This window comes from Notothenia rossii (genome assembly GCF_949606895.1).
Source record: "Notothenia rossii genome assembly, chromosome: 6".
NCBI lineage: Eukaryota > Metazoa > Chordata > Actinopteri > Perciformes > Nototheniidae > Notothenia > Notothenia rossii.
This window is the reverse complement of record NC_136909.1, coordinates 56910671-56935725: the sequence shown is the minus strand read 5'-3', so window position 1 is coordinate 56935725 and position 25055 is coordinate 56910671. Positions and strand designations below refer to the sequence as shown.

At 43.0% G+C, this 25055-nt stretch overlaps 2 protein-coding genes and 1 long non-coding RNA gene across 4 annotated transcripts in view; all 3 read right to left on the bottom strand.

Moving 5' to 3' along the window:
- The window catches only part of LOC307043453, a 183987-nt gene that overhangs the window by 54540 nt on the left and 104392 nt on the right, over nucleotides 1-25055 (bottom strand). The gene's annotated exons all lie outside the window — the stretch shown is intronic.
- LOC307043448 (uncharacterized protein) lies at nucleotides 14010-18223 on the bottom strand. Of its 2 annotated transcripts, XM_079687904.1 has the most exons (7): nucleotides 15940-18223; nucleotides 15689-15773; nucleotides 15388-15521; nucleotides 15192-15301; nucleotides 14983-15104; nucleotides 14776-14850; nucleotides 14010-14480 (listed from the first exon to the last, which is right to left on the bottom strand). In XM_079687904.1, the coding sequence occupies exon 1, from the start codon at nucleotides 16979-16981 to the stop codon at nucleotides 15944-15946; it is 1038 nt and encodes a 345-aa protein (XP_079544030.1). In that variant the 5' UTR covers nucleotides 16982-18223; the 3' UTR covers nucleotides 14010-14480; nucleotides 14776-14850; nucleotides 14983-15104; nucleotides 15192-15301; nucleotides 15388-15521; nucleotides 15689-15773; nucleotides 15940-15943. The 2 variants fall into 2 exon arrangements, with proteins under 2 accessions (XP_079544030.1, XP_079544031.1); XM_079687905.1 differs by lacking the exon at nucleotides 15192-15301.
- LOC307042866 (uncharacterized protein) lies at nucleotides 18193-19773 on the bottom strand (the record flags this gene model as incomplete). The annotated part of the gene is made up of 2 exons (XM_079687031.1): nucleotides 19339-19773; nucleotides 18193-18567 (listed from the first exon to the last, which is right to left on the bottom strand). The coding sequence occupies exons 1-2, from the start codon at nucleotides 19555-19557 to the stop codon at nucleotides 18193-18195; spliced, it is 594 nt and encodes a 197-aa protein (XP_079543157.1). The 5' UTR covers nucleotides 19558-19773.

Below are 25055 nucleotides of genomic sequence, written 5' to 3'. Positions count from 1 at the left end.
GTTAAAACGCCTGATTAAAGCATTTGCGGGACACCAGCGAGCTCCAGACTAGTTTCATTGTGTCGGGGACCCTGGAGAACGATAAGACCCATCATTTAAATACAAAAAACACCATTAAAAGTCACTTTTAGGGGCAAAAAACAGCCTCTGTCCACTTCGTTAACAAACTGATGGGAAAATGGACAAAAGTGTGATTAAAGCATTTGCGGGACCCCAGCGAGCTCCAGACTAGTTGCATTGTCTTGGGGACCCTCCACAAGGATAAGACCCATCATTTAAATACAAAAAACACCATTAAAAGTCACTTTTAGGGGCAAAAAACAGCCTCTGTCCACTTCGTTAACAAACTGATGGGAAAATGGACAAAAGTGTGATTAAAGCATTTGCGGGACCCCAGCGAGCTCCAGACTAGTTTCATTGTCTTGGGGACCCTCCACAATGATAATACCCATCATTTAAATGCAAAACCCACCATTAAAAGTCACTTTTAGGGGCAAAAAACAGCCTCTGTCCACTTCGTTAACAAACTGATGGGAAAATGGACAAAAGTGTGATTAAAGCATTTTGCGGGACCCCAGCGAGCTCCAGACTAGTTTCATTGTGTCGGGGACCCTGGAGAACGATAAGACCCATCATTTAAATGCCAAAAACACCATTAAAAGTCACTTTTAGGGGCAAAAAACAGCCTCTGTCCACTTCGTTAACAAACTGATGGGGAAATGGACCAAATCGTGATTAAAGCATTTTGCGGGACCCCAGCGAGCTCCAGACTAGTTTCATTGTGTCGGGGACCCTGGAGAACGATAAGACCCATCATTTAAATACAAAAAACACCATTAAAAGTCACTTTTAGGGGCAAAAAACAGCCTCTGTCCACTTCGTTAACAAACTGATGGGGAAATGGACCAAATCGTGATTAAAGCATTTTGCGGGACCCCAGCGAGCTCCAGACTAGTTTCATTGTGTCGGGGACCCTGGAGAACGATAAGACCCATCATTTAAATGCCAAAAACACCATTAAAAGTCACTTTTAGGGGCGAAAAACAGCCTCTGTCCACTTCGTTAACAAACTGATGGGGAAATGGACCAAATCGTGATTAAAGCATTTTGCGGGACCCCAGCGAGCTCCAGACTAGTTTCATTGTGTCGGGGACCCTGGAGAACGATAAGACCCATCATTTAAATACAAAAAACACCATTAAAAGTCACTTTTAGGGGCAAAAAACAGCCTCTGTCCACTTCGTTAACAAACTGATGGGGAAATGGACCAAATCGTGATTAAAGCATTTTGCGGGACCCCAGCGAGCTCCAGACTAGTTTCATTGTGTCGGGGACCCTGGAGAACGATAAGACCCATCATTTAAATGCCAAAAACACCATTAAAAGTCACTTTTAGGGGCGAAAAACAGCCTCTGTCCACTTCGTTAACAAACTGATGGGGAAATGGACCAAATCGTGATTAAAGCATTTTGCGGGACCCCAGCGAGCTCCAGACTAGTTTCATTGTGTCGGGGACCCTGGAGAACGATAAGACCCATCATTTAAATACAAAAAACACCATTAAAAGTCACTTTTAGGGGCGAAAAACAGCCTCTGTCCACTTCGTTAACAAACTGATAGGCAAATGGACAGAAGGGGGAACACGGCCCAGCCGCTGCTCCGCTGCTCCAGACTATGTGCATTGTGTCGGGGAGCCAGGTCAAACCCCTCCATGCACACCGCCAGAACCAGAACCTCACGACCCTGGTGACCTTAAAGGTGTTTGTCTTTGTTTGTTTTTGTACTCCACATAGACAGGCAGGTGTTCAGCACCGCGGGCCCGCTGCTGCTGCTGCTGCTGCTGGAAGGTGGAACACTTTGAGTCTTTTTATTTTCTCTTTTCTCCCTGCTCCTGCACACACCTTTTGTTCCCCTCCTCTGCCTTACACATCCTCCCACGCTCGAGCACTCCTCACTCGGACTAAACCCCTCCATGCACACCGCCAGAACCAGAACCTCACGACCCTGGTGACCTTAAAGGTGTTTGTCTTTGTTTGTGTTTGTACTCCACATAGACAGGCAGGTGTTCAGCACCGCGGGCCCGCTGCTGCTGCTGCTGCTGCTGGAAGGTGGAACACTTTGAGTCTTTTTATTTTCTCTTTTCTCCCTGCTCCTGCACACACCTTTTGTTCCCCTCCTCTGCCTTACACATCCTCCCACGCTCGAGCACTCCTCACTCGGACTAAACCCCTCCATGCACACCGCCAGAACCAGAACCTCACGACCCTGGTGACCTTAAAGGTGTTGTCTTTGTTTGTTTTTGTATTCCACATAGACAGGCTGGGGTTCAGCACCACGCACAGAGCCTACCCGCTACCTCCAGGGCGCATCACCACATTTTACAAGCCAGGAAAGGTGCATGGATCCTGGGTAAACATTGATTAAGTGTTTTTAAATGTGTGGAACAGTGTTTTGTCATTTTCAAAACTCTCCTGTCATTGACCGGAGAATTTGGGTCGATGTTGTATTCAATCTGGCCATTAATATTCCAGTGAGACGAAGTACGTACATTGACCGGAGTGATCCCATGTTAATGTTGTCCAAATACTGGAACATTCCCTAACCCATTCTGGGTCGCGTATGTGATGTCACAGGCGAAAATGCTCCAAGTGGTTGAGACTCGTAATTAAAGCGAAGAATAAGATTTCATAACTGATTTATTACCTCCAATAAATATAAGAGATTGCTCCAATAAATTCACTTTTACAAGATGCCTGTGTGCTTTGTACCATTTTGTAATCACAAAAGTGATCATACCACTTGCTCGTTCTATCGCTTCCCGTCTGATGAAAGGACCAGGAGTCGCTGGATCAGACATATCAGTTAATATTATAGGTAATATACATGTTGTGCATGGAATATAGTCAAGTTAGCTACCTAGCTAGTAGCGAGCACGTTAGTTACATTACATTACTTAGTCTTGTCATTTTTAGTAGCCTTACCGTGAAGTTATTATTTTATTACATGAAGTACACCAAAATGTTAAACAGTAAGAGTAGTCATCATGGTAAGTATTTCGTGAAACATTTGAAGAGTAGCCTACTGCGCCCTCCACCGGGTGCTAAGGAAGCAGTTCAGGGAGAGTCGAAGGAAGGAAGGCAGGCAGGCAGGGAGCTTTGCATGACATTCTTCTGGACATGTGTCATTGTGATGACAGTGAGGGTGAATCAATCTGTTTGTTGGAAAGACAGTAGTTGAGTGATTACTGAGAGCAAATTATTAAAAGAGATAATTATTCAGTGTTGTTACTTTAAAGTGTTGTTACTGACCTTTTTCTCTTTTATTTTCTTTACCTCACCTGTAACTGCTGAGACCCTGAGGAACATGCACACTGACCTGCTCTGGCAACCTGATTCCCACTGTACGTAATAGTATTTGGTTATGGTATATTATTTATATACATCAAAGGCACAATGCACCCCCCAGAGACACACATGTATTGAGTGTGATATTTTGCATAGGTCATGTGAAATCATCTTTACATACTAGAAAACTGTAGGAGCGGCAACTTGTTTTGAAATTGAATTTTTAATATCCGATAATAAAGTTGATCTGTTTTCTTTATTCTTCTCTCTTCCCAGCTCCATCCATCACCGTTCTCTGTTCCTGCAGGTCCTGCTTGCTAATCAATTACAAATAAAGTCAATGTATTGTATGACATGAAGTTGTGCTTCATTCTGAGTCAATAATAAATTCATTCTGACTTCAACTGCAAAATGATTGTGGACTGCACCAACATCCATGTAGCTGCCCCCAGTAAGATGAACCATGCAAAGTTGACACTCAACATACAGCTGTGCTCTTAAGTTGACATGAATAATTTGTGAAATATTGGTAATTATTTGGAAAAAATGACTGACGATGCAGAAAACTTTTTTTATTTAGGAACAGTGGTCAAGTGAAGCATTTATCACCACATATGTGTCACACTTAAAAGGCCAAACACACTGGCCAAACACACCTCGTTTACAACTCCCCAGTTGACAGCAATGACTCCGTCTAAATTGTACCCCCCAAGCACCCTCTTCATGAGGGACGTGCATGGAGTGGATGAAAGTCCCGACCTCAGCACAGCACCAAAATTGCTGGCTGTCAACCTGCCCTGCCTGTGTAACTGCCACTGAGGATTTGTCCGCTGTCCTACGGTGGCTGTCTGGATGGCAGCTTGCTGATCTCTGCTCAGTCGCATTGAGGCAAGAATTGCCTCAAGCCCACGACCCCCATGCTCCTTCACCAGCTCCGGCACGTTGAAAATGGCCTGATGTTGAGGCTGCAGCTCTGGCTCAGGTGACAAAAGCCATGCCATGCCACGCTGCGCCCCTCAGTGCAGACCTGAACCAGTCTACTTCCTCAGTGGCGATGTCTCTGGCCAGTGGGTTGTATGTCTCATCTTGCTGTTGGTAGAGTTGAGACACCGGCTGGACTACTTTTGAAGTGCCAGGCTTCCTCCACTGGCACTCAACTTCTGTGGAGCTGATCTGCCACATGGCAAATATTGCCAATGCTGCAGCGTGGCTGCATTTGTACATCCCCCGTGCACAACCACAGAGAGCGCTCTGCATCGCGCCATCCTCTCCCATGTAGATCTGTACAAATAAAGTAAGTACCATGTTTGTTAACATGCTATAATAGATTGAATGAGCAATACAAGGATGGTCCGGATCTGGGGACGGGAGGGTTTATTTTCCCATAGTTTTGTCCTCTTGTCTGATTGTTGTTATTGTTTTTTTTTTCTGTATTTTTTGTAATTTGTGTTGCATTGGTTGTGATTGTACATTGTATTTTTTTAAATGTGTATTACATTTTTGAAAAACATTTGATAAAAAAAAAAGGATTTGGTCAGGATCTAGACTCAGTGTGTAGTTTATGAATTAATCAATGCTCTCTACATTAGGAAAACACATACCAGTGTATCAGAGGGAGTCACACACAGCTGTGCCTAGATAACCAAACAAATTGACAAGATAACCAAAATCCTTGAATCTACACACAGCAAATAAACTCAAATGACACAACGATATGTAAAAAGGACATCACACATATAGTCGATATAAAACTGGCCGCTTCAATCTGAAGAGCAACTAAAACAAAACACGGGAGTGTACCTTGTTCTTGTGAACACTAATGTTATCCATAGCATACACACCCGTATACAGTACACCCGTTCTAGGTTCTGATTGGCTCTCTAGGTTGGCATTCTAGCTTCTGACTGGCTGTCCAGGTTGTCAATCACAGCCGTGGTCATATTATACTAGTCGACTCGTAACATCGCTAAACTTTTTTTCTTGACGGTTTTCTCAGTCAACTAATGCTATTGATAACAGTAACATAAATTAACACAGCCCTGCACACTGCAGTCATTATATGCCGGGTCTGAGGTTCATCATCTTCTTTTTCATTCTCCTCCTTATTGACTGACATTAACGTTAAACATTGCACTCATGTTACTCACCGAAACCTTGTAAAGCCGGTCCCGCATGCTGGCTCTTACAGAACCGACTAACTCCCCTTTCGTGTATGTACAGCTCTCAACATGCCCAGACTTGATGTGATTTTCACCTCTCTTTATACTTTTATTCTCATTCTGAAAGAATGAGGTGAAATGTGCCAACGTGACGGCCTTCTTTGTGTTGGTGACGCGTATTGTGCGGGACCAGAGACATGTAGTTCACTGAGCGGCTTAACACAACAAAATGTGTTACTTCACAGTTTTACGACACATTTTAATTTTTTTTACTTGCAAAATGTTCTTTTAAATTGACAAACATCATATGTGTAGTTCGTGGCACAATTCAAACGGGATCAAAAGATACGTTTTCTCTCTCCATTGAATTCAATGTATAATTTTCCGCTTCCGGGGTCCCATGAGCTCCCCCGGAAAGGGAGGGACTTCGCCTCTCTATAGCTGTTGCAAAACTGACTTGTTTTTAACAAGGAGAAACTTATTTTCCTTAAAAATATCTTTAAAATAGGAAAAACATTACACTATGGTTAAACAACACAGCACATAACCGCCAAAACACATTTGCAAACAAGAATATTCACAAAACCGCCAATACACACTTGCAAACAAGAATATTCACAAAACCGCCAATACACACTTGCAAACAAGAATATTCACAAAACCGCCAATACATACTTGCAACCAAGAATATCCCAAAACCAGCCAATACACTTTTACCAGCAGAAGTACTTCCAATAGTTCTAACTCTGACAAGAAGTATGATGTTCTTTACAAGATGGAATGCCTAGCCTCAGTGTGTTAAAGCAAACAGAGTACTTCAATTAGAATTTCATGAAATGGCGACTGCCGTGTGGTTCACTGTGAACATGAGGTCAAGACAAGATGACAACTGGTTTTCCAACCTTTGACCTGAAGAACAAAGAGATTTGAAAAAAGACCTCGTGGCTCTCACAGTGGAGTTGAAATAATGGCGGGGCGATATTTTGGTCTAGTAAATTCAACACACAAAACTGTAGTTTAAAATAACATTTCTATTTAGTTTACAATAATAAATGGGCCTCATACCCTTACGTCATAGCCCTCTACCCATGTACGAAAATGTTTTGACTTTAAGAGCCAGTATGGTCATCTCTTCTGCTTAAACACGCTATTATGGGACAAAATGGGACGCTTTCCACACACAATCAGAAGAATATCGTCTATCTAATGCACGAATGTCGCACTTCTCGTCGTAATCCACATGCAATGTCTTTTTGAAAACAGAAAAAAGTAACCACTGAAAGCTTCAAACTCCTCAGGCCTTTTCCTCGAATAAGGACTTTTTTAAAACAGCCTCACACTGTTGTTAACACAAACACTCACTCCAATAATCTCAGCTTCCAACTTTGGCTGTGTCTTTGCCTCAAGCAGTCTCGACTGCTTAATGGCCTAAAACCATTCACGTGAACTTAAAACGTAACAAAAGACACCTATTGAAGTGATTGGCCTCTAGCCGACATATAATAACAGACAAACGAATAGCATGCAGGGTTAAATAGAACAAAAGAAATTGAACTCACCCTGCCTGTGACAAAGCAACGCCACGTGTGCTAGGATACCAATGTTTATCAATTTAGGCTTGTTTTAACTTAAATTTAGGTAGTCTTTCTGAGGAGTCCAACTTACCAGACAGACACACACTCCTATTGTTCACTATGTAATCTATTGAAGATTTTGAATCAACAGGTACTTCTTTACCTTTCTGTATGGGCCAGAGTGTAGGTCTGCCAGCATTGTTCAAGCTCCTTTGAAAACTGCAACTGCTCTCCCGGTGGAACGAGATCACGTCGGCCGGGTCGCCAATTGTTAAATATGTTCGTTATTCTCGCGTCCAGGAAAGAAGCTTTAAAATGAGACTAAATGGAGTCTCTGAGAAGATTCAAATGGGATACTTTAATTTAAAAAAGTGCGGTAGTGTTACAGACAGAATATTGTTCAGGCAGAAAACAGCTGTGATCCGGCTCTCGTGAGCAAGAGAAGAGAGAGAATCCCTCGTCCGGTGCTGTTATATATATCCTCTGCTGGCTCCTCCCCGCCAGCCTGCTCGCCTCGTCTCTAATGTCCGTTGTTGCATTTAAACAGAGGATTGGTACTTTCCACATTCAATATATGCTTAACACGCCTTTTCTCCTCATATTCTCTTACATCACTTTTCATGTAACACATTCTACACGCTGTAATTAATACTCTAAAAAATACAGAAAATACTTCACGGCTGGTTTGGTCTCCGGTCATTCCGGATGTTGTCACATGCTACTCTCGTCTGTAAACAATAATGTATTCAAATAAACTGTACCTTCATTTAATATTCAGCATGGTAGTATCTCGACATCTATAGTTGTAGTGTTAAATCAGTAGGTTTCGGTTTGCACCACTCCATGTCATTTCGCTACTAAATTCACCTCTTTAGGAAATCGTATATTAGCCACATGCTAAATGCTAACCGGAGATGAAGGATTTTCAGAATAAAAGCTTAACAACTGGTTGTGCACGAGAATTTCAGTTTTTTTCAGTATAAAACAGCGTTTAAATTTACGGTATGTTTAGGCTACCGTCAAAACATTGATTTTAATTTCTAACAATACCCATCCCTGTCAGTTTTACACACATTCTGAGGTCGCCGTGCTTATGTTTTTATTTTCAGTGCTAATTTATGTTTATGTTCTATTAGTGCATTAAAAAATCATTAAAATCATTAATGAAGTTTCAGCTCAGACCCCACGCTTAATATGTCTCCCCCTGGCCCACCTACATTTCTCCAGCTCCACCCACACAATAATTCCTGGCTACGCCACTGGTCATCAGACACTTTTGTGAGGGGTCTGTCGTTTAGTATCGCCTCTACTTCACAAAGCAGTGTCTGCAGGCCTTCATCATCCAAAACCTGTTGTCCAAGAACAGAGGTCAGTATACTCCTTACTGATCGAATGAGACGCTCCCAAACGCCACCTTGGTGTGAGGCTGTTGGCATATTAAAGCTCCACTTAATTCCATCCTGAATTAGGGCATTCTGGATCTTTGCATTATTCAAAGCAGCAAGACTTTTCTTCAACTCCTTGTTTGCTCCAACAAAATTTGTGCCGTTGTCAGATCTTAAACTTGACACAGGGCCTCTTCTGCAAATGAATCTCCTCAAGGCATTAATGCAAGAGTCTGTATCAAGGGAATGTGCCACCTCCAGGTGTACTGCACGGCTGGTCAGACAAGTGAAAATCACTCCATACCTTTTTAGAAGGCTTCTTCCTCTTTTCACTTCTATGGGGCCAAAATAATCAACTCCCACTGTAGTAAAAGGAGCCTTGTCTGGCACAACTCTCTCTACAGGCAGGTCTGCCATCTTCTGTTCCCCAAGTTTTCCTCTGTGCCGTCTACACACCATTCACTCTGTAATGGTCTTTCTTGCAGCTGAATTGGCATTAATTATCCAATACCTCTGTCGAAGTCTGTACAACATGTGTTTCCTCCCAGCGTGTCCTAGTTGCTGATGAATATGACGTAAAATGAGCTGGGAGACATGCAGGTCTTTGGAAAGAATAACAGGATGCTTTGTTTCTGATGTTAATGCAGACTTCTGCAAACGACCACCAACTCTGAGAATGTCATCCTCCAGTATGGGGTCTAGCTTGTACAGTGGACTGTCCTTGGAGACAATATTTGAGCCATGTTTGAGGGAGGCAATTTCACTTTTGAACCTGTGTTTCTGAACAAAATGAATGATTGCCTTCTCTGCTTCATCACAATCTTCTGAAGTCAAATGTTTTCCACCGAGTGTGGTTTTGAAGCTCTTAAGTTTCTGTTCAACTGTACTTTTAACTCCTGCATCCTTGTCACCTTTGGTAGCTTTAAGTTCCTTTTTTTTTTACTCAGAAGCAACAGAAGTATTTTAAGTTCAAGGAACCAGGCAACAGACGTTTTAAGCTTCTTCCAGGATGAGAAGTAGTTGATGAGATGGTCTGTTGGATTTTCTGAATCCTTAACAATGGCATTCACTGCTGCTTCTTTTTTGACCTCCGGGTCATCAATGGGAATCACTGAATCCATTTCCAGTGTAGGCCACTCACTCTCAGGCAAGCACAGGAATTCTGGGCCTTTAATCCATTTTCCATGTGTGAGAAATTCTTCGGCTCTTAATCCACGTGAGGCTTCGTCAGCAGGATTGGCCTTGGAGCCCACATACTTCCACTGGTCAACATCTGTAGCTTCTCTGATCACAGTGACTCGGTTGGCAACAAACGTATGAAAACGTCTGGTTTCATTGGAGATGTATTTGATGACAGTCGTGCTATCGGTCCAAAACACTGACTTCTCCAGTTGCCATTGTAGTTCCCTTTGAAGCATTCCATCCATTCTGACAGCGAGGACTGCCGCTGTGAGCTCCAAACGAGGAATAGTGATGTGCTTCGGAGGTGCAACTCTGGCCTTTCCAGCAAGAAATGAAACATGCACCTTATTGCCACCTTCCAGTCTCAGGTACGACACTGTACCATAACCAGCTTCACTGGCATCAGAAAGATTATGAATTTGTGCTTTCACAGATGTTTTAAAGTTCAGGGTTTTGATACAGCGTTCCACCTTGAATACACTCATCCTTTGGAGGTCGCTCAGCCAATCAGACCACTTTTTGGAGAAGGAGGGGGAAATTTGTAGGGCTGCCCCCCGATTAGTCGACCAAAGGTTAGTCGGACAAAGAGTCTTTGGTCGGTCAAGATTTAATTGGTCGTTGGTCGCCGAAAAAAAAAAAAAAAAAAGATTGAGAAAAAAAAGAAAAAAAGAAAAGGGAAACAGGAGGTGACAGTGAGTCACTTGTTTTCACGTCAGATAAGCTGATAGTTTTAACCATGTCAGGCGTAAAATCAAGAGCTTGGGAGCATTTCGAAAAAAATAACAGACAACCCGAAGAAAGTGATATGCAAACTTTGCAAGCAAATATTCTCCTATCATTCATCAACTACAAACATGACTTATCACCTGAAACATGTAAGTACCGTTCAAGCCATTAAAAGATGGACGCTCTGCGGCTCTAGCCTTAATAAAAAGTCTGTTAGATAAAATGTATTATCATATTATGGGCTATTAGGCTTAGTGTAAACTTAAATTAATGTGCATTTCTCTCAATAGGCTCATCCACTATACGTTGATAGGGCCACCGCATCTACCTCAACTTCATCTTCGCAGCCGCCATTGAAACTCTCACAGACAACACTCGTTTTGAAGCCCCCTCTTTCCGAGAAAAGGAAGAGAGACATCACCGACAAAATTGCAGATTTTGTGGCACTGGACATGAGACCTGTAAACATTGTCGAGGGGGAAGGGTTCAAACAGATGATGAAGTTCATCGAACCGGGTTACACTGTACCCAAACGTGACAACGTAATGCACGCCATTAAAAACAAATATAACACGACCAAACAGGTACTTTTGGAGAAACTTAAAGCCTGCACAGCAGTCAGCTTCACTACTGACACATGGACCTCCAACCAAATGGATGGTTACATGACTGTGACGGCACACTTTATTTCCCAAAAATGGCTTTTACATTCATTCGTGTTGGAGACTAAAGTGCTGGAGGTGAGCCACACAGCTGCCAACATAGCAGAGCGACTCAGCGAAGTGATGGAGGAGTTTGGGATTCCGCCAGAAAAGAGGGTCGCTGTGGTACACGACAATGCCGCTAATATGGTGTTGTGCGCTAAAAAGCTATCTCAAAACCCGTCCTGGGGTAATGTCCAGGGAATTCGTTGTGCGGGGCACACCTTGCAGTTGTGCATAAACGCCGCTGTTAAATTAGATCCCATCTGCCGAGTGATTGCTGCTGCCAGACGCCTTGTGGGACACTTCAAAAAAAGTGCCAAGGCAACAGCAGCTCTCACTTTGAAACAGAAGCAACAGAATGTGGCTGAACACAAACTGATACAAGATGTGTCCACACGATGGAACTCCACTTATTCAATGCTGGAGCGTCTTCTGGAACAGAGATGTCCGGTTACAGCTGTGCTTTCAGAACCCGGGACCACCCATCAGTCTGACCGAGATCTGGATCTCACAACTGCCCAATGGAGGACAGCGGAGGACATTGTCTCCGTGCTGAGGCCCATGATCACCCTCACCGAGCTGCTCTCACAAGATATAAACGCATCTCTGTCTGCTACGCTGCCGATGCTTGTCAACATGAAGAGGCGCCACTTGTTGAGTCGTGATGATGACAGCACGACCGTGAAGGCAGTTAAGAAAAAAATCACAGAGGAAATCGACAAAAGGTGGGAGCTCACAGGGAGTCTGGAGGGCAGCATATATATTCAAGCTGCAGTCCTTGACCAACGGTTCAAGAGCTTGTCATTCCTCGGTGCAGAGAAACGGGACGATGCATACACAACGGTGTGGGATCTGGCTGAGAGTTTATCTCCAGCAGAAGAAGCTACTGCTCAGAGAGAGGACAGCAGCGGCGCAGAGGAAAGTGAGCCCACACCAAAGAGGCAAAGGGAAAAGCAGCAGGACATATCAATGCTGATGGCCTTTGATGAAGATCAACAGACGGAAGAAGAGAAAAATGAAATGAAGACATACTTGGAGGACAGAACCAAGGTTGACAAGGGACCACTGATTTGGTGGAAAATGAATGAGGAACGCTATCCCAAGCTTGCCAGAGCAGCTAAGCGCATCCACTCCATCCCTTCCACATCCACGCCATCGGAGCGCATATTTTCCAAAGCCGGCTTCATTGTGAGCAAGACACGGAGCTCACTTCTCCCGGACAACACAGACAAACTCGTGTTCTTGTCTCATAATATGAGAAGAGATCGGAGGGAAACCCTGAAAGTCAGGTATAGGCCTAGCCTAATATAACACCATAGTTTTGTAGTTTATAGTTTTCGTTCTTCGTTCGTTCAACTGAAGTGTTTAAGTTATTTTTTTGCGGTATATTTATCATTTTTGTTTGCATTCCGACCTCAGGAAAAAACTGAAAGTTTTATTTTCATGTTGAGAATACTTCTCTGTAGGCCTGTTTACTTTTGCACTGATATTTCAATATTTAAGTTGGCTTGAGCCTATATTTATTTATTCGTTTGTTTATATAATTTATATTTATTTTACATGTTTAAAAGAAACGAAAAATATAGTTTAAATTTAGTTTTTTAACAGAAGACTGTTTTTTGTTTGTTTTATAAAGTTATTGTGTTGGTTTTAAAAGTTCATAAGTTGTGTGATGTTTTTATATGGTGTGTTGTGTTGAAATAAATTAACAAAATGTTAGGACAGTCTCCTTGTTGATTTTTCCAACACATTCAGAATCATAATTTAATTACTTGCCGGTTGCGCGAAAAAGGCGGTTTGTCTCTGCGTGCGCTTTCATTCGCGCCACTGGTCGATCAGTGGTCGACCAGTGGCCTTACCTGACGACCAGTGGTCGACCAGGAAAATCTTTGGTCGGGGGCAGCCCTAGAAATTTGTTCATCCCACTTCAGGTTTTGCCGGCAAAGCTCCTGCAACATTAACTTGGCTGGCATTGTAAAAGGAGCCAAAGATCCTATAGGGTCATACAGAGAGCTGACCACCGACAAGATACCTCTCCTGGTCTGTGGGCGTGGATGTAATGAAGTCCTAAAAATGAACTGGTCGGACTCCACGCACCATTGCAGTCCAAATGCTCTTTCCATAGGCAGGTGATCTGTGTCCAAATCCAGCTCTTTCATCTCTGTTGCTCTGATGTCACCTGGGATTGACGTCAAGACACAACGGCTGGTTGTCACTCATTTTTGGAGGTTGAATCCTCCTTGACTACAGAGCAGAGTCAAATCCTTTACAAGCTTAATTGCATCTCCCTCCGAGGCTGTAGACTTCAGGCAGTCGTCTATATAAAAGTTGTGATTGACTGTTTTGATCACTTCAGGAGGGAAGTGAGCTGCATTGTCCTCTGTAGTTCGCCTCAAGGCGTAATTGGTGCAGCTGGGGGACGAAACAGCTCCAAACAAGTGTACCCTCTTTCGATATTCTGCTGGTTCCTGGTCAGTGTTGCCCTAAGGCCACCAAAGAAAGCGAAGAAAGTTCACATGTTTATCAGGCACCCGCACCTGATGAAACATGGCCTGGATGTCAGCCATGACTGCGACAGGCTCTTTTCTGAAGCGAATGAGGACCCCCATAAGAGTGTTGGTGAGATCGGGGCCCTGCAAGAGCTGACAGTTCAGAGATGTTCCTTTGTATGAGGCTCCACAGTCATATACAACCCTCAGCTTTCCTTTGGTGGGGTGATGTACTCCATGGTGGGGAATGTACCCAGGGGTGGACTGGGACAAAAATTCAGCCCTGGCATTTTCTGTCCAGACCAGCCCACTACATTTTCAGCGGACACTACATAGAAGTCCACTAAACTTGTGGCATCTTCTCTCATGCATACTACAAAGGAGAGTCATATTCCTTGATAGCAGTTAACAAATAAAGCACTTAACTATGAACTCAAGGACTAAAATTGACAGCTATATCAATCAATCTTTATTCATTATAGTGTCAAATCACAACAGAAGTTATGTCATGACTAGGGGTGGGACGAGACTAACGGGAAGAACCCTTATGCTACCCTTTCAGTTTTTAGTCTGTGACTGTGAAAATCTTTTGGTGTAAGCCCAGTATTAGTTAAAACCAGACTCGGACAATAATAACAAAAAAATATCCTGACAAATAATCTAAATAGAAACATATTACAGACAGTAGCAGCATTAGAGCTGAAACTCACTCACTCATTATGAAACCATAAATAGAGAATTGGAAAATATATATATATATATATATATATATACTGTAGCTGTGTGAAAAGTCTAAGACATGGGTTACAGGTCTGAATAGATATGCATTCTCATATACGTGTATGTGCACAAGTATGTATTACTCTATACTTCCTCGTCCGCAGCCAGCCAGCTCCACTCCTCACCAAATTCGTGACCTGCAAGAAACAGCAAACAGAACTTGTACTCAGTATCTGTGTACTGACAAATATATGTAGCCATGTAGCCTTTTTGTGACGTAGTGACACTTAGTGAACAAATGTATCTGTCATGAAGGATGACTTAAGTCTCAAAAGAGCCCTAAGGCCTACCTGCATAACTGTTAATTGAACTTAAAATATATGCAGATGTTTGAAATTAAAACCATCAATATGAAAATCTTCAGCCAGGAAATAATCATAATCAAACCTTTTGTTTCAATCTGAGACAAAACAAGTTGCATAATAAACTCACAAAGTCAAGACGAAGCTCTCAGATATGATGGATGACTCAAGCATCATAGAAGAACTTCTAGCAGGTCAGGAAAACCTGTTTGACAGGAGTTTATGGTAGCAGAGAATATAAAGAGACATTTATGAATTACCAATTGTCATTTTATCACACATATAGTATGTTTCTTCACATAAACCTTTAAACATACACATATTGCATTCCTCTCACCACATGAAATAAGCTCAGGAACCTAAAAGTGGCCCAGTGAATGATGGAGGAGACAAAGCAGGTCCTCAAAAGGGGACAGAGGGAAAACAACTCCTTAGGCTCTCATATATAGAGTGGTCCACCTAAAAGAGACATGGAAACATTATTAAGTCTCTCATCATCACAAATCAAGTATGAATTCATATAACATTATAAGACACATGACATACTCAACAAATCATAGACTTCTCAAAAAGTGGTGAAGTGGTAAGGGAGCGAATCCTTGAAAAAAGACGGAGGGGGAACAACTCCTCAAGCTCTCACATGTCAATTGGTCAACCTGAGAGGGAATTGGATACATTAATAAGTCTCTAATCATCAGAAATTAAGTATGATTTCATAAAACATAAAAAATGATAAACTCACCATACTAGAGGAGACTCAACAGCCAAACTTTGGTGCAGTGAAGGTAGAGAGTGGAGGCAGAGAGAGAGAGCAAGTCCTCGAACATGGACGGAGCGGGAACAACTCCTCAAGCTCTCACATGTCAAGTGGTCAACCTGAGAGGGAATTGGATACATTGTTAAGTCTGAAAAAGAAATAAAATGTTTTCCTCTGTCCTGCACCTAGAGTTGAAAACTTTTAGGATGTGCGTTTATTTCAAAACTTTTTTTAAATTATGAATTATGAATTTATACAACATTAAAAAAATACATGATAAACTTACCAAATTCTAACAGTTGTCCCAAATGAGAGAACAAGTCCACATATAGAACAGAGGGAGAACGACTCCTCAAATATATCAGAACAACCTGTAATGGAGAATAATTGATAATTTAGTGTACATGATCACACCATTAAGGATCAACACAAGCACAATACAACTTCTGAAAAGCATCATTAAAATGACAAATAATGAATTACTACATCCATAATGTGTGATGTGTGATAATAACAATAATATTAAATATTTCTCGCCTTATCAGTGGAGCAGCTTTTTAAGCAGCTCACTCTTCTCTGCAAGTCTGTCTATCACAGAGTCAGAGTCCAAGGACATGAGGATGTCTTTCTCTGTGGCCATCAACATAAATGCCTCCAATTTATCAGATGAGAGGGTGCTTCTGAGTCTGTTTTTAATAAACTTCAAAATTGAAAATGTGCGCTCACAAGCCACCTGTGTGAGGGATAATGTAAGCAGGTATTTATAAGCAAGGCCTAGGGCAGGGTATGCATCTGTTAGCATGTTGAAACGGCGAAGTATCTGGTAGCAGCACAGAGGGCATTCTTTGCAGGAGCAACAGCTTATGGGAGTTATCTCAACCTCTTCTGTGTTGTCCTCCTCACCAACTGATCCATCTTCTCCTGTTCTTGCTTTGTACTCTGCCAATGGGGATGCCTTCAGCCTGTTCCACTGGAGTGCAAAGCTTTTCAACTCGGCCTGCATATTTTCCTTGGTTGCCCTGCTGTCAAATCCTTGCAAGCACTTGCTTAAGTCTTGAAGGGCAGACTGGGGAAGAGCACTGGTGAAGAGCTGAGGGAAATTTCTGGGATCCAGACATGCCAAGTCAGCATATAGATTGCCGTGTGTTAAAAAGGGCCTATGAATGGCTTCAATTGCTGTGTCCATGATCCGGTTATGCATATTCACCTCATAGGATTTTTCTGCATCATCCAGGGTCTCATCCTGAGCCATCTCTCCAGGCAAGACTTTCTTCATCCTCCTCCTCTTTTGTGGCAGTGTTGCCTCCACTTCAATGTCCGTGTCATCTCTCTCTTGGATTTCTGTGTTTGTCCAGTTGACAAATGTGTCTGCTGCTTTTTTTACAGATTCAAAATCTCTTCCCAAGCTTTTCAGCGTATCCTGTGTCGATGCCACCATTCTGTGAGCAGAGAGGATGTCCAATCCTGCCGTCTGAAGGTATTTAGACAATGGAGAGGTATGTTCAAATATGCGGAGGAAGATTTGAGCCGTCAAGATCATGTCATACTTGAGCAATGACTCTGCATATCCTCTGGCCATGACACGGATACATGGTTTCACTGTTGCCTGTTTCTGTATAGCTGATAATGTCAACAGCACATCAACGTACAGACCATCTTCCGGTTTTCCAAAGAAGCCAAACACCTTCTTCAGGGCCTCATGCTTGGCCCAACAGCGTGTCTCGCCAATAGGAGCAAGGCGTCTACGTCTCTTGTTTCGGCCTGACTCTTACCACACATTCATCCTTTTATATGAGTCTTTGATGAATACCGCAATGCCACTGAGGAGCGCAAACAGGGACCCACTCTCAATAACAATCTGGGTTGTGTTTGCAAGCACCAGATTTAGTACATGTGCGTAGCACCATACATGCACCTGGTTTGGAGATTGTGCAGACAATAGTGAGGAGAATCCTTTGTATTGGCCTTGCATGTTTGATGCCCCATCAGTCGCATTTCCAATGCACATGGTCTTGCTGAGGCCCATTCTGTCCAGAACTTCTGACAGCATGTTGACAAAGGCCTGTCCAGTGGATGAACTGCACTTCAGCACTGCAACAAGCCTCTCATGAACAACATCAGTAACATACCTCATAATTATAGAGCATTGATCCTGAGAGGTGATGTCCTGTGTTGTGTCCAGCTGCACTGAAAACATTCCTGCTTTCTTGATATGACTGGAGATGTTTTCTTGAATCAGATGGTGAATTGCATCTATCACTGAGATGACTGTGGTTTTGTAGAGTAAAGTTACAAGGGAGCCTCTGCCTCTCGTGCCACCAGACAAATGCAACTTTTTGCTGTTCTCAATGCAGCTGTCCAGGTGCTCTTTTAAACAGAAATCATACTTCCCCAGTAGAAGTATGAGTTCCAAGAAATTACCATGATCAACCGTGTGGTCTTCCAGAGTATATGCTGCCTCATTTTTTGACCTCCTGTATGCAAGCCCCCTCTTCCCAAGAACCTTGATGACATCTATGATGCGCTCCAAAACTTGCCGTCTCTTTCTGACCTGCTCTCTGTGCGCCGACATCTGACTGCCACCAAACACACTGCTGATATCAGCACTGGCGGATTTCAAGAGGTAAGCTTCAGCACAGTTTCTGTGTCCACTGCTTCTCTCATGCTCCTCTGTGCGCTGGTGTATATGCCTCCAATCTGACATTCCACTGATGAACAGACTGCTATCAGTTCTCTTACCGAATGCCATGCAGATGAAACAATACAGCATGTGACGCTCTGGACAGTATGTCAGCCACCTTCTACTGGTGCCGTCTCTGCTACAGAACACTTTCTGCCCACTGGATTGCTACTTTTTTGCTGAGGATGGTAATTTAAAAATGACTGGAGATTTCTCTGATCAGGTTGTGAAAACAAATCTGTTATTTGACTGGCACACTCATAGCTCTCAACAGCTGTTTCCCTCTCAGGTGATCCTGTCTTTGGGCTGACACACTCCTCACTCTCTCCAGCCTTTTCCCTCTCAGGTGATCCTGTCTTTGGGCTGACATACTCCTCACTCTCTACAGCCTTTTCCCTCTCAGGTGGTGCAGTCTTTGGGCTGCCTGAATTGGTCTGGCTCTCTCCCTGAACTGACCAGCTGGACTTGCCCTGAACCTGTCTGGGCTGGACATAGGGAAAGCATTTATCATTAGATGGGGAAATAACTCAAAACCACAGAATAATGTACAAGATAAAAGATTAGTTCATATTGAACGAAACGTTCGCGAGCGTAACAACACTAGTGGCTTTGCCATGTTTTCATTATGACACTTAGTGTTTTCCAATGCAAAAAAGTCAGATCTTTGTGACAATACCTGAACATGCTCAAGACAGCACTATAAACAGCCATTTGAAAACGACAGTAAAAGTAACACATTTACAAAGAAATTAAAGTTACACACAAATTATGAAATAGTTATCACCTCAGTAAACAATAAATGAATTGAAAGATTACAATAAATTCAATGGCAAATATTGCAAATTAATTATTTCCTATAGGTTTACTTATATTTTTTGCTAATATTCAAAGTATCTCATCTGTATTTACAATACAGCTTGATTCTGCAGCTTCATCTCTACTTACAGCTTGTTGGTCCATGTGAACGTTTACTGTTGCTATGGCTACAAGAAACCGCTGACGTTAGCAGCTCTTAGCTAGCCTAGCTAAATCATCTGAACAATAAAAACCCATAATATCACAATTCGGCATATTTAAACAAAATCAACCACAACTACCAACATTCACAGCCCTTCAACTCTGGGCTAATATGTTGTCACAAGTAGGACTATGCAGTTAATTAGGTCACGTCACATTCAATGTAAAAACTTTTTCTACTTTTTTTTTGGACATGTCTCAAAAATGTAGCCTAGCCAGCCCAGGCTAACGTTACTTACCATGTATGCCTCCACTCGCTCGTCTCCCGGCGCAGCAGCACCTGCTGGGGCGGTGACCACGGCACCAAATACGTCCGTCAATTTAGAATATTTAGCAGCCTCCACCTCCAAAGACTTCAGCTTTTTAAGTCGCAGTTTTTCAGCACCACCCAGGCGTTTCTTCTGCTTATCCATTTTCAGCTCAGCAGCAGCCCGTCCCGCGACTCCCACCCATGCCATGAGGTCCCGCCCCACCCTGGTTTGTGTTGTGATTGACAGCACTGTCAGGGCTCTCTGAGCCTGTCAGCCCATGATTGATTGACAATGACAAACAATAGACCAATAATATGTGTCGATGCTGGCAACACACTGCTAGCCCTCTGTAGCCAATTGGCCGGCCCAATTGGAGGGAATTTAGAGGGGGAAAAAAGAAAAGAAAAAAAAAACATTGCGGACCGGCCCACATTGGGTCAACGGCCCACCGGGACGATGCCCGGTATGCCAGAAGGCCAGTCCACCCCTCATCTTGTTCCAGCTGTTCAATGGGTACAACTTCAGCATAACCTTGAACCAGCGTATAATTGATGAATGAGGTGTACTCCTCTTTAAACTTGATGTTCTTTTCAAATGTCCTCTTCAGGCCTTGAAGTCGCTGCTCTGCAACACAGCGGTTATTTGGCAAGACCGGTTCCTCTTCTCTGAAAGGTAAGTCAATGTAATAATGTCCATTTTTCAGTTCTGTAGTACTTCTCATTATATTCATGAATTTAATGTCCTCTCTTGACATTTCCAATTGCCCCTCTGATGTTTTTTCATTAAAATCATGGTTGTATTCCTTAATGAGCATCTCTTCCAGATGTTCCACAGATATGCGGTTTGTTGTGACAACAGAGCAGCCAGTCTTAACTCTGCCGTTACTTCCACTCCTAAGTGGTCCATTAATGACCCAGCCGACTCTTGTTCTGACTGCGTATGGGCCTTCATCTTGACTGTTGATCAGCTCCCATGGTTCCATCACTTTTGCTGCATCAGTTCCGATGAGCAAATCCACATCTGCATTCAAGTCGTGCAGCTTTATGTTACTCAAGTAAGGCAATTTTTCCACATCATCCTGTCGTGGAATGTTCACACGTGACACTGGCATAACTCTTTGGGTTAAGACATTGGGCAATTCAATAAAATCATCCGTATCCATGCCAGACACTTCCAAGTGAGACAATACATTGGTACTCACAATTTTCTTTTGCCCCATTGTTTGCAATAGAATACTGGCTGGCTTGCCACTTAGCCCCAATCTCTTTGCAAGGCTATAAGTGCAAAAGGTACCGGAACTCCCCGGATCCAAAAATGCATAGGTCTGTACAACTCTGTCACTCATTTGGCTTTTCACTTGAACTGCAACAATCGAAAACACAGCATTGCACTCATCTCCGGCCCCTATATGGCCAGACGTTTGAGACTGACCAGGTGTTACACTCAGAGGGCTCACAAGTTCTTGTGCTTCATTAAAAGGTGTACTTATACCCTTCTGCTCAATGTGAAGGACTGAAGGATGCTTTTGCTGACACACACTGCAATCCAATCGACTCCTGCAGTCTTTGCTTTTGTGTCCCCGTTTCAAGCAACCAAAACAAATTCCATGCTCCTTTATGAAATGTATCTTGTCCTTTTGTGTCTTTAACTTAAACTGTGAGCATTTTTCAAGTGAGTGGCTGATTTGTTGGCAGATTAAACAGCATTTGTTGTGACTTTGGGCAGAAAAGGACTTGATCTTATTATCCATGTAGCCTTTGTTTCTTTCTTTCATTGCAGTGACACCGGTGACAAAGGTGCCCTGTTTCCTATGCCTTGGTTCACTGACAGTGGGGGGTTTGTTGCAGCTGGTACATTTTGAGTCCTGAATATTCCCAAACAGTGGGTCAGAGGCAATTCTAACTTGTTTTTCAACAAAGTTCACAAGGTCAATGAATAGTGCTCTGCAACCATGTCTCTCCTGCAAATCACATGCATGGCTCTTCCACTTCTCCCTCATCTTATAAGAAAGCTTCATCATGATGTTTCTGAGGTTTGATGGCATGTCCAACTCATTCATGTGCATGATTCGCTGTGTTAAATGAGCATTCCCGTAAGAACAGAGAAAAGGATTTCAGTGATTTGACATCTTCTGCTTTAACCAGAGGCCAGCTATCAATTTTGTCCATATAAGCAGAAGCAATTTTGTATTAATTTCCAAAATGTTCAGCAAGCAGGGATTTGGCTCTTTGGTATCCTTGAACAGAGGGTAGGTGCTGACAACTTTTCACCAGGTCTCTTGATTGCCCCCTGGTGAACTGCTCCAAGAAATGTAAACAATCACTTGCATTATCAGTTTTAACCTCAACACAATTTTCAAAGGATCTGATGAAAGAATGATACTGAAGAGGATCACCATCAAATGTGGGTATATTTCTCACTGGTAGGGAGGATGTTAAATTTTGCTTTACTAACATTGTAGTGATGTCAGTTTGGCGCATGATATTCACAATGTCATTTTGGGTGTCATTGTTGCATGTCATATTTAAGGAGGATGCTCGTCCTGTCTGTTGAGCATCATAAACCACCTGTGTTGGTGTTTGAGTGTGGTCTGAGGTCTGTCTGTAACACTGCCATTTGTTTAGGCCTGACAGTTTATGATGCGTCTTTAAACCTGATGGTCTGTGAGGTTTCCTTTGGTCTTACATTGACAGCCTGGGCATTAGGATGAAATTCATTTTGCATGTTATTTTTGTCATTTCTCTGTGGGACAAATTGATTAGCCTGAGGATTGAGTTGCCTTGTACTCTGAGCCTTGTTCCTTTCCAGATAAGAGTTCATTCCATCCCTTTTGGAGCTGCATTTTGAGCTAGTTTCCAGAACATTTTTGGCATTAGTTGCAGCCAGAGATGGGGTCGTTACTAAAAAAAAAGTAATTTATTACATATTACATATTACTTTAAAAAAAAGTAATATATTACACTACTTCGTTACTCTCTACATAAAGTAACTCGTTACTTTACTCGTTACTTTACTTGCTGGGCCGGCCCGCCCCTCCCTAGAGGCAGATCACGCAGACTGCGGCGCACATACAGTGTAAGCGCGCCACAGTTTTGCCTCTGCGAGACTCCACTTGTACCCAATCACAAGTCTTTCTTTTTATTTGCTCTTTAATAAAATAGGCTACCAGCCTACCACAACAAGCTAACAGTCTGTGAAACGTAAAGACACTAATTAATGTTCAAGATGCATTATTCTTATTCTTATCATTCTTTATGAGCGCAGTAACGGTAAGGTATCTAATTACTTATTTATTTAGTATTCCATAACTTAGTAACAGAGATGGTCAAACTAAAGTGGTAGAGACATGGCAGAAATCCTACAATGAAGCGGGACATTGAACTGTTCACCCGTGAGAGGGCAATCAAGAAAAGAGAGCGAGCGGCCCCGTTGAGGGAGTTTACAGATGAAAAGACACAGAAAGACAGAAGCACAATAACGGCAAGTAGGCTATATTTAGGTATTTTTTTTGTAAATAACCGACGGTATCAAGAGGAAGTAAAGTCCCCTGGTTTGTCCCTTATACCCTAACTGCGATGAGACAACTCAAAATCAAGTTTCCAAAATTTGACACTGAGGTGGTCTTAACGCACCGGCAGATGACAGCGCTGACAAAGTGTGTTTCCCGCAGCGAGACGCTACAATACTAATTGTGGGCTTATCATGTTGATTCGGCCACAACAGAAAAAAGACAAACAAACTCTCGCTCTCTCCAGAGGGCCAGGTCAGCCAAACGGGCCGTTGCCCGGGCAACATTAGCCCGTACCTGTGCACGTTCCTACAGCAGTGGAACAGCTTCTGGCCTGGACACAGTTTGCACCTCACCGTCGCATTCCTGTCTATTCTTCGGACGAACTAAAAATAATGGGCATACCTCCACCACTCGAAAGTTATCACTGACTCAGCCATGTTTATGCAGCACTGCACGTGGAGATGTGGACACGCAGATTACGTAGCCTATAAAACTGCGGCGGAAACCCCTCTTGTCTGTCAATGCGATTATGACTGATTTTAGCTAAGTAACGTCGAAGTAACGCGTGTCGGGGCAATGTTAGTAACTGTAGTGTGATTACTGAATTATAAAAGAAAAACGCGTTACACTACTCCGTTACCGACAAAAGTAATATTATTATTATTACAGTAACGCGTTACTGTAATAATAATACTGTATTATAATATTACTGCAACTCTGGTTGCAGCTTGCTCGGTCTCCAGAGCAAACTGTTCCTTTTGTTTTCTTAGTTCCTCCTTTTCTTTTCTTAGTTCTTCCTCCTTTGCTTCCAACTGATGTTTCCTTTTTAAAGGCTTCATGTGCTCCACAATTGCTGCTTTATTAGCCTCTGCTTTTAGCCTGGCAGATGCGGTGGATGATGTTTTAGATACATTAGAGTGTGTTTTGTGTTGCCTTCAGACTTGCCAACCTTGAGACCTCAGAAATCGGGAGCATTTCAAAATGCAAAATAGGGGTGGGGGGGTGGGGTGGGGTGCTAGTGGATCGCCGGAGCTGTTAGATTAACATTAACATGCTTATTGTAGTTGTAAGTGCAATGCCTTGCGGCCTGTAACACCATCCTTGATGGAGCATATGTGTGGGCTGGAAAGGAGCAGGAGTGAGCAGAGAGTAGAGTAGTTGTCGATTCTGTTTTCTGTGACTATCTGCCTCACCCTCTCAGACTTTCAGTTGCGCGCTACTAAAGAGACGTGTTACCATGGAAACCAAACAATGGTGAAGCTGTATTAAAGAGGAACTTCCAGGTTAAAGACACCTGTGAATAAATGTGTAGGAAAATGATGAATACACTACATATATATACACTACAGTGACATCTGGCGTCGTTTTTGTAAGAAATGTTCACTTCCGCATAAAAAAGCCTCGGAACGTGACCTCCCGCGTGTGACGTAACACGGGGGACACAAGGGGGAGAGCAGCCGGTGTAACTTATTAATAAACATGGATCCCAATGCTAGTTTCGACACAGAAGAAGTTGAACATGAATATTCGAATGCATATGACGGACCACAACCTTATAATTATGAGCCTGCTAGGCGTCCAAGAGACTTGGAGCAGCCAAGGATTAGAAGAAATAACGGCCATCGGAGAGAAATTGAGCTGTGGTGTGAGGAGAACCAGTGGAGAACTGGGCAGCTATCTTGGTGAGTGACCGGTGTTAGCTACAGAATGTTAGCTAACGTCACTTCACAACATTGTAAAGTTAGCTATCATATATCAGGCTATAACTAAAGTAGCATTGATAATATAGTAACGTTACTGGCAGGACTGTTGATACTGATCCATAACAGAAACTAATGCGCAAGTATCAGCCGTTTCTCGCGTTACCTAATGCAACTCCACACTATGGTGCTGTGTACCGGAGGAGAGACGCGAGATACGGCTGATACTTGACGATCTGGCGGAGAAAGGTTGTGGAGCCTCCGTTGATATGTCGTTGTAAAAGGCTTGATAGAAAGCAGGTGTGTAGTCGGGGAGGGTGCACAGCTGATTGCAGCAGGTGAGTGGAGGTTGAGCCGGGAGCTAGGAGTGACAGCCACCACGCACACACAAACAACACAGACAGGGGGAAACAAAGGAGACGGCTGGAGCAGTACAGCCACCACAGCGTTACCTAATGCAATGTCTTACGGTGCCGTGTACCGGAGGGGAGAGA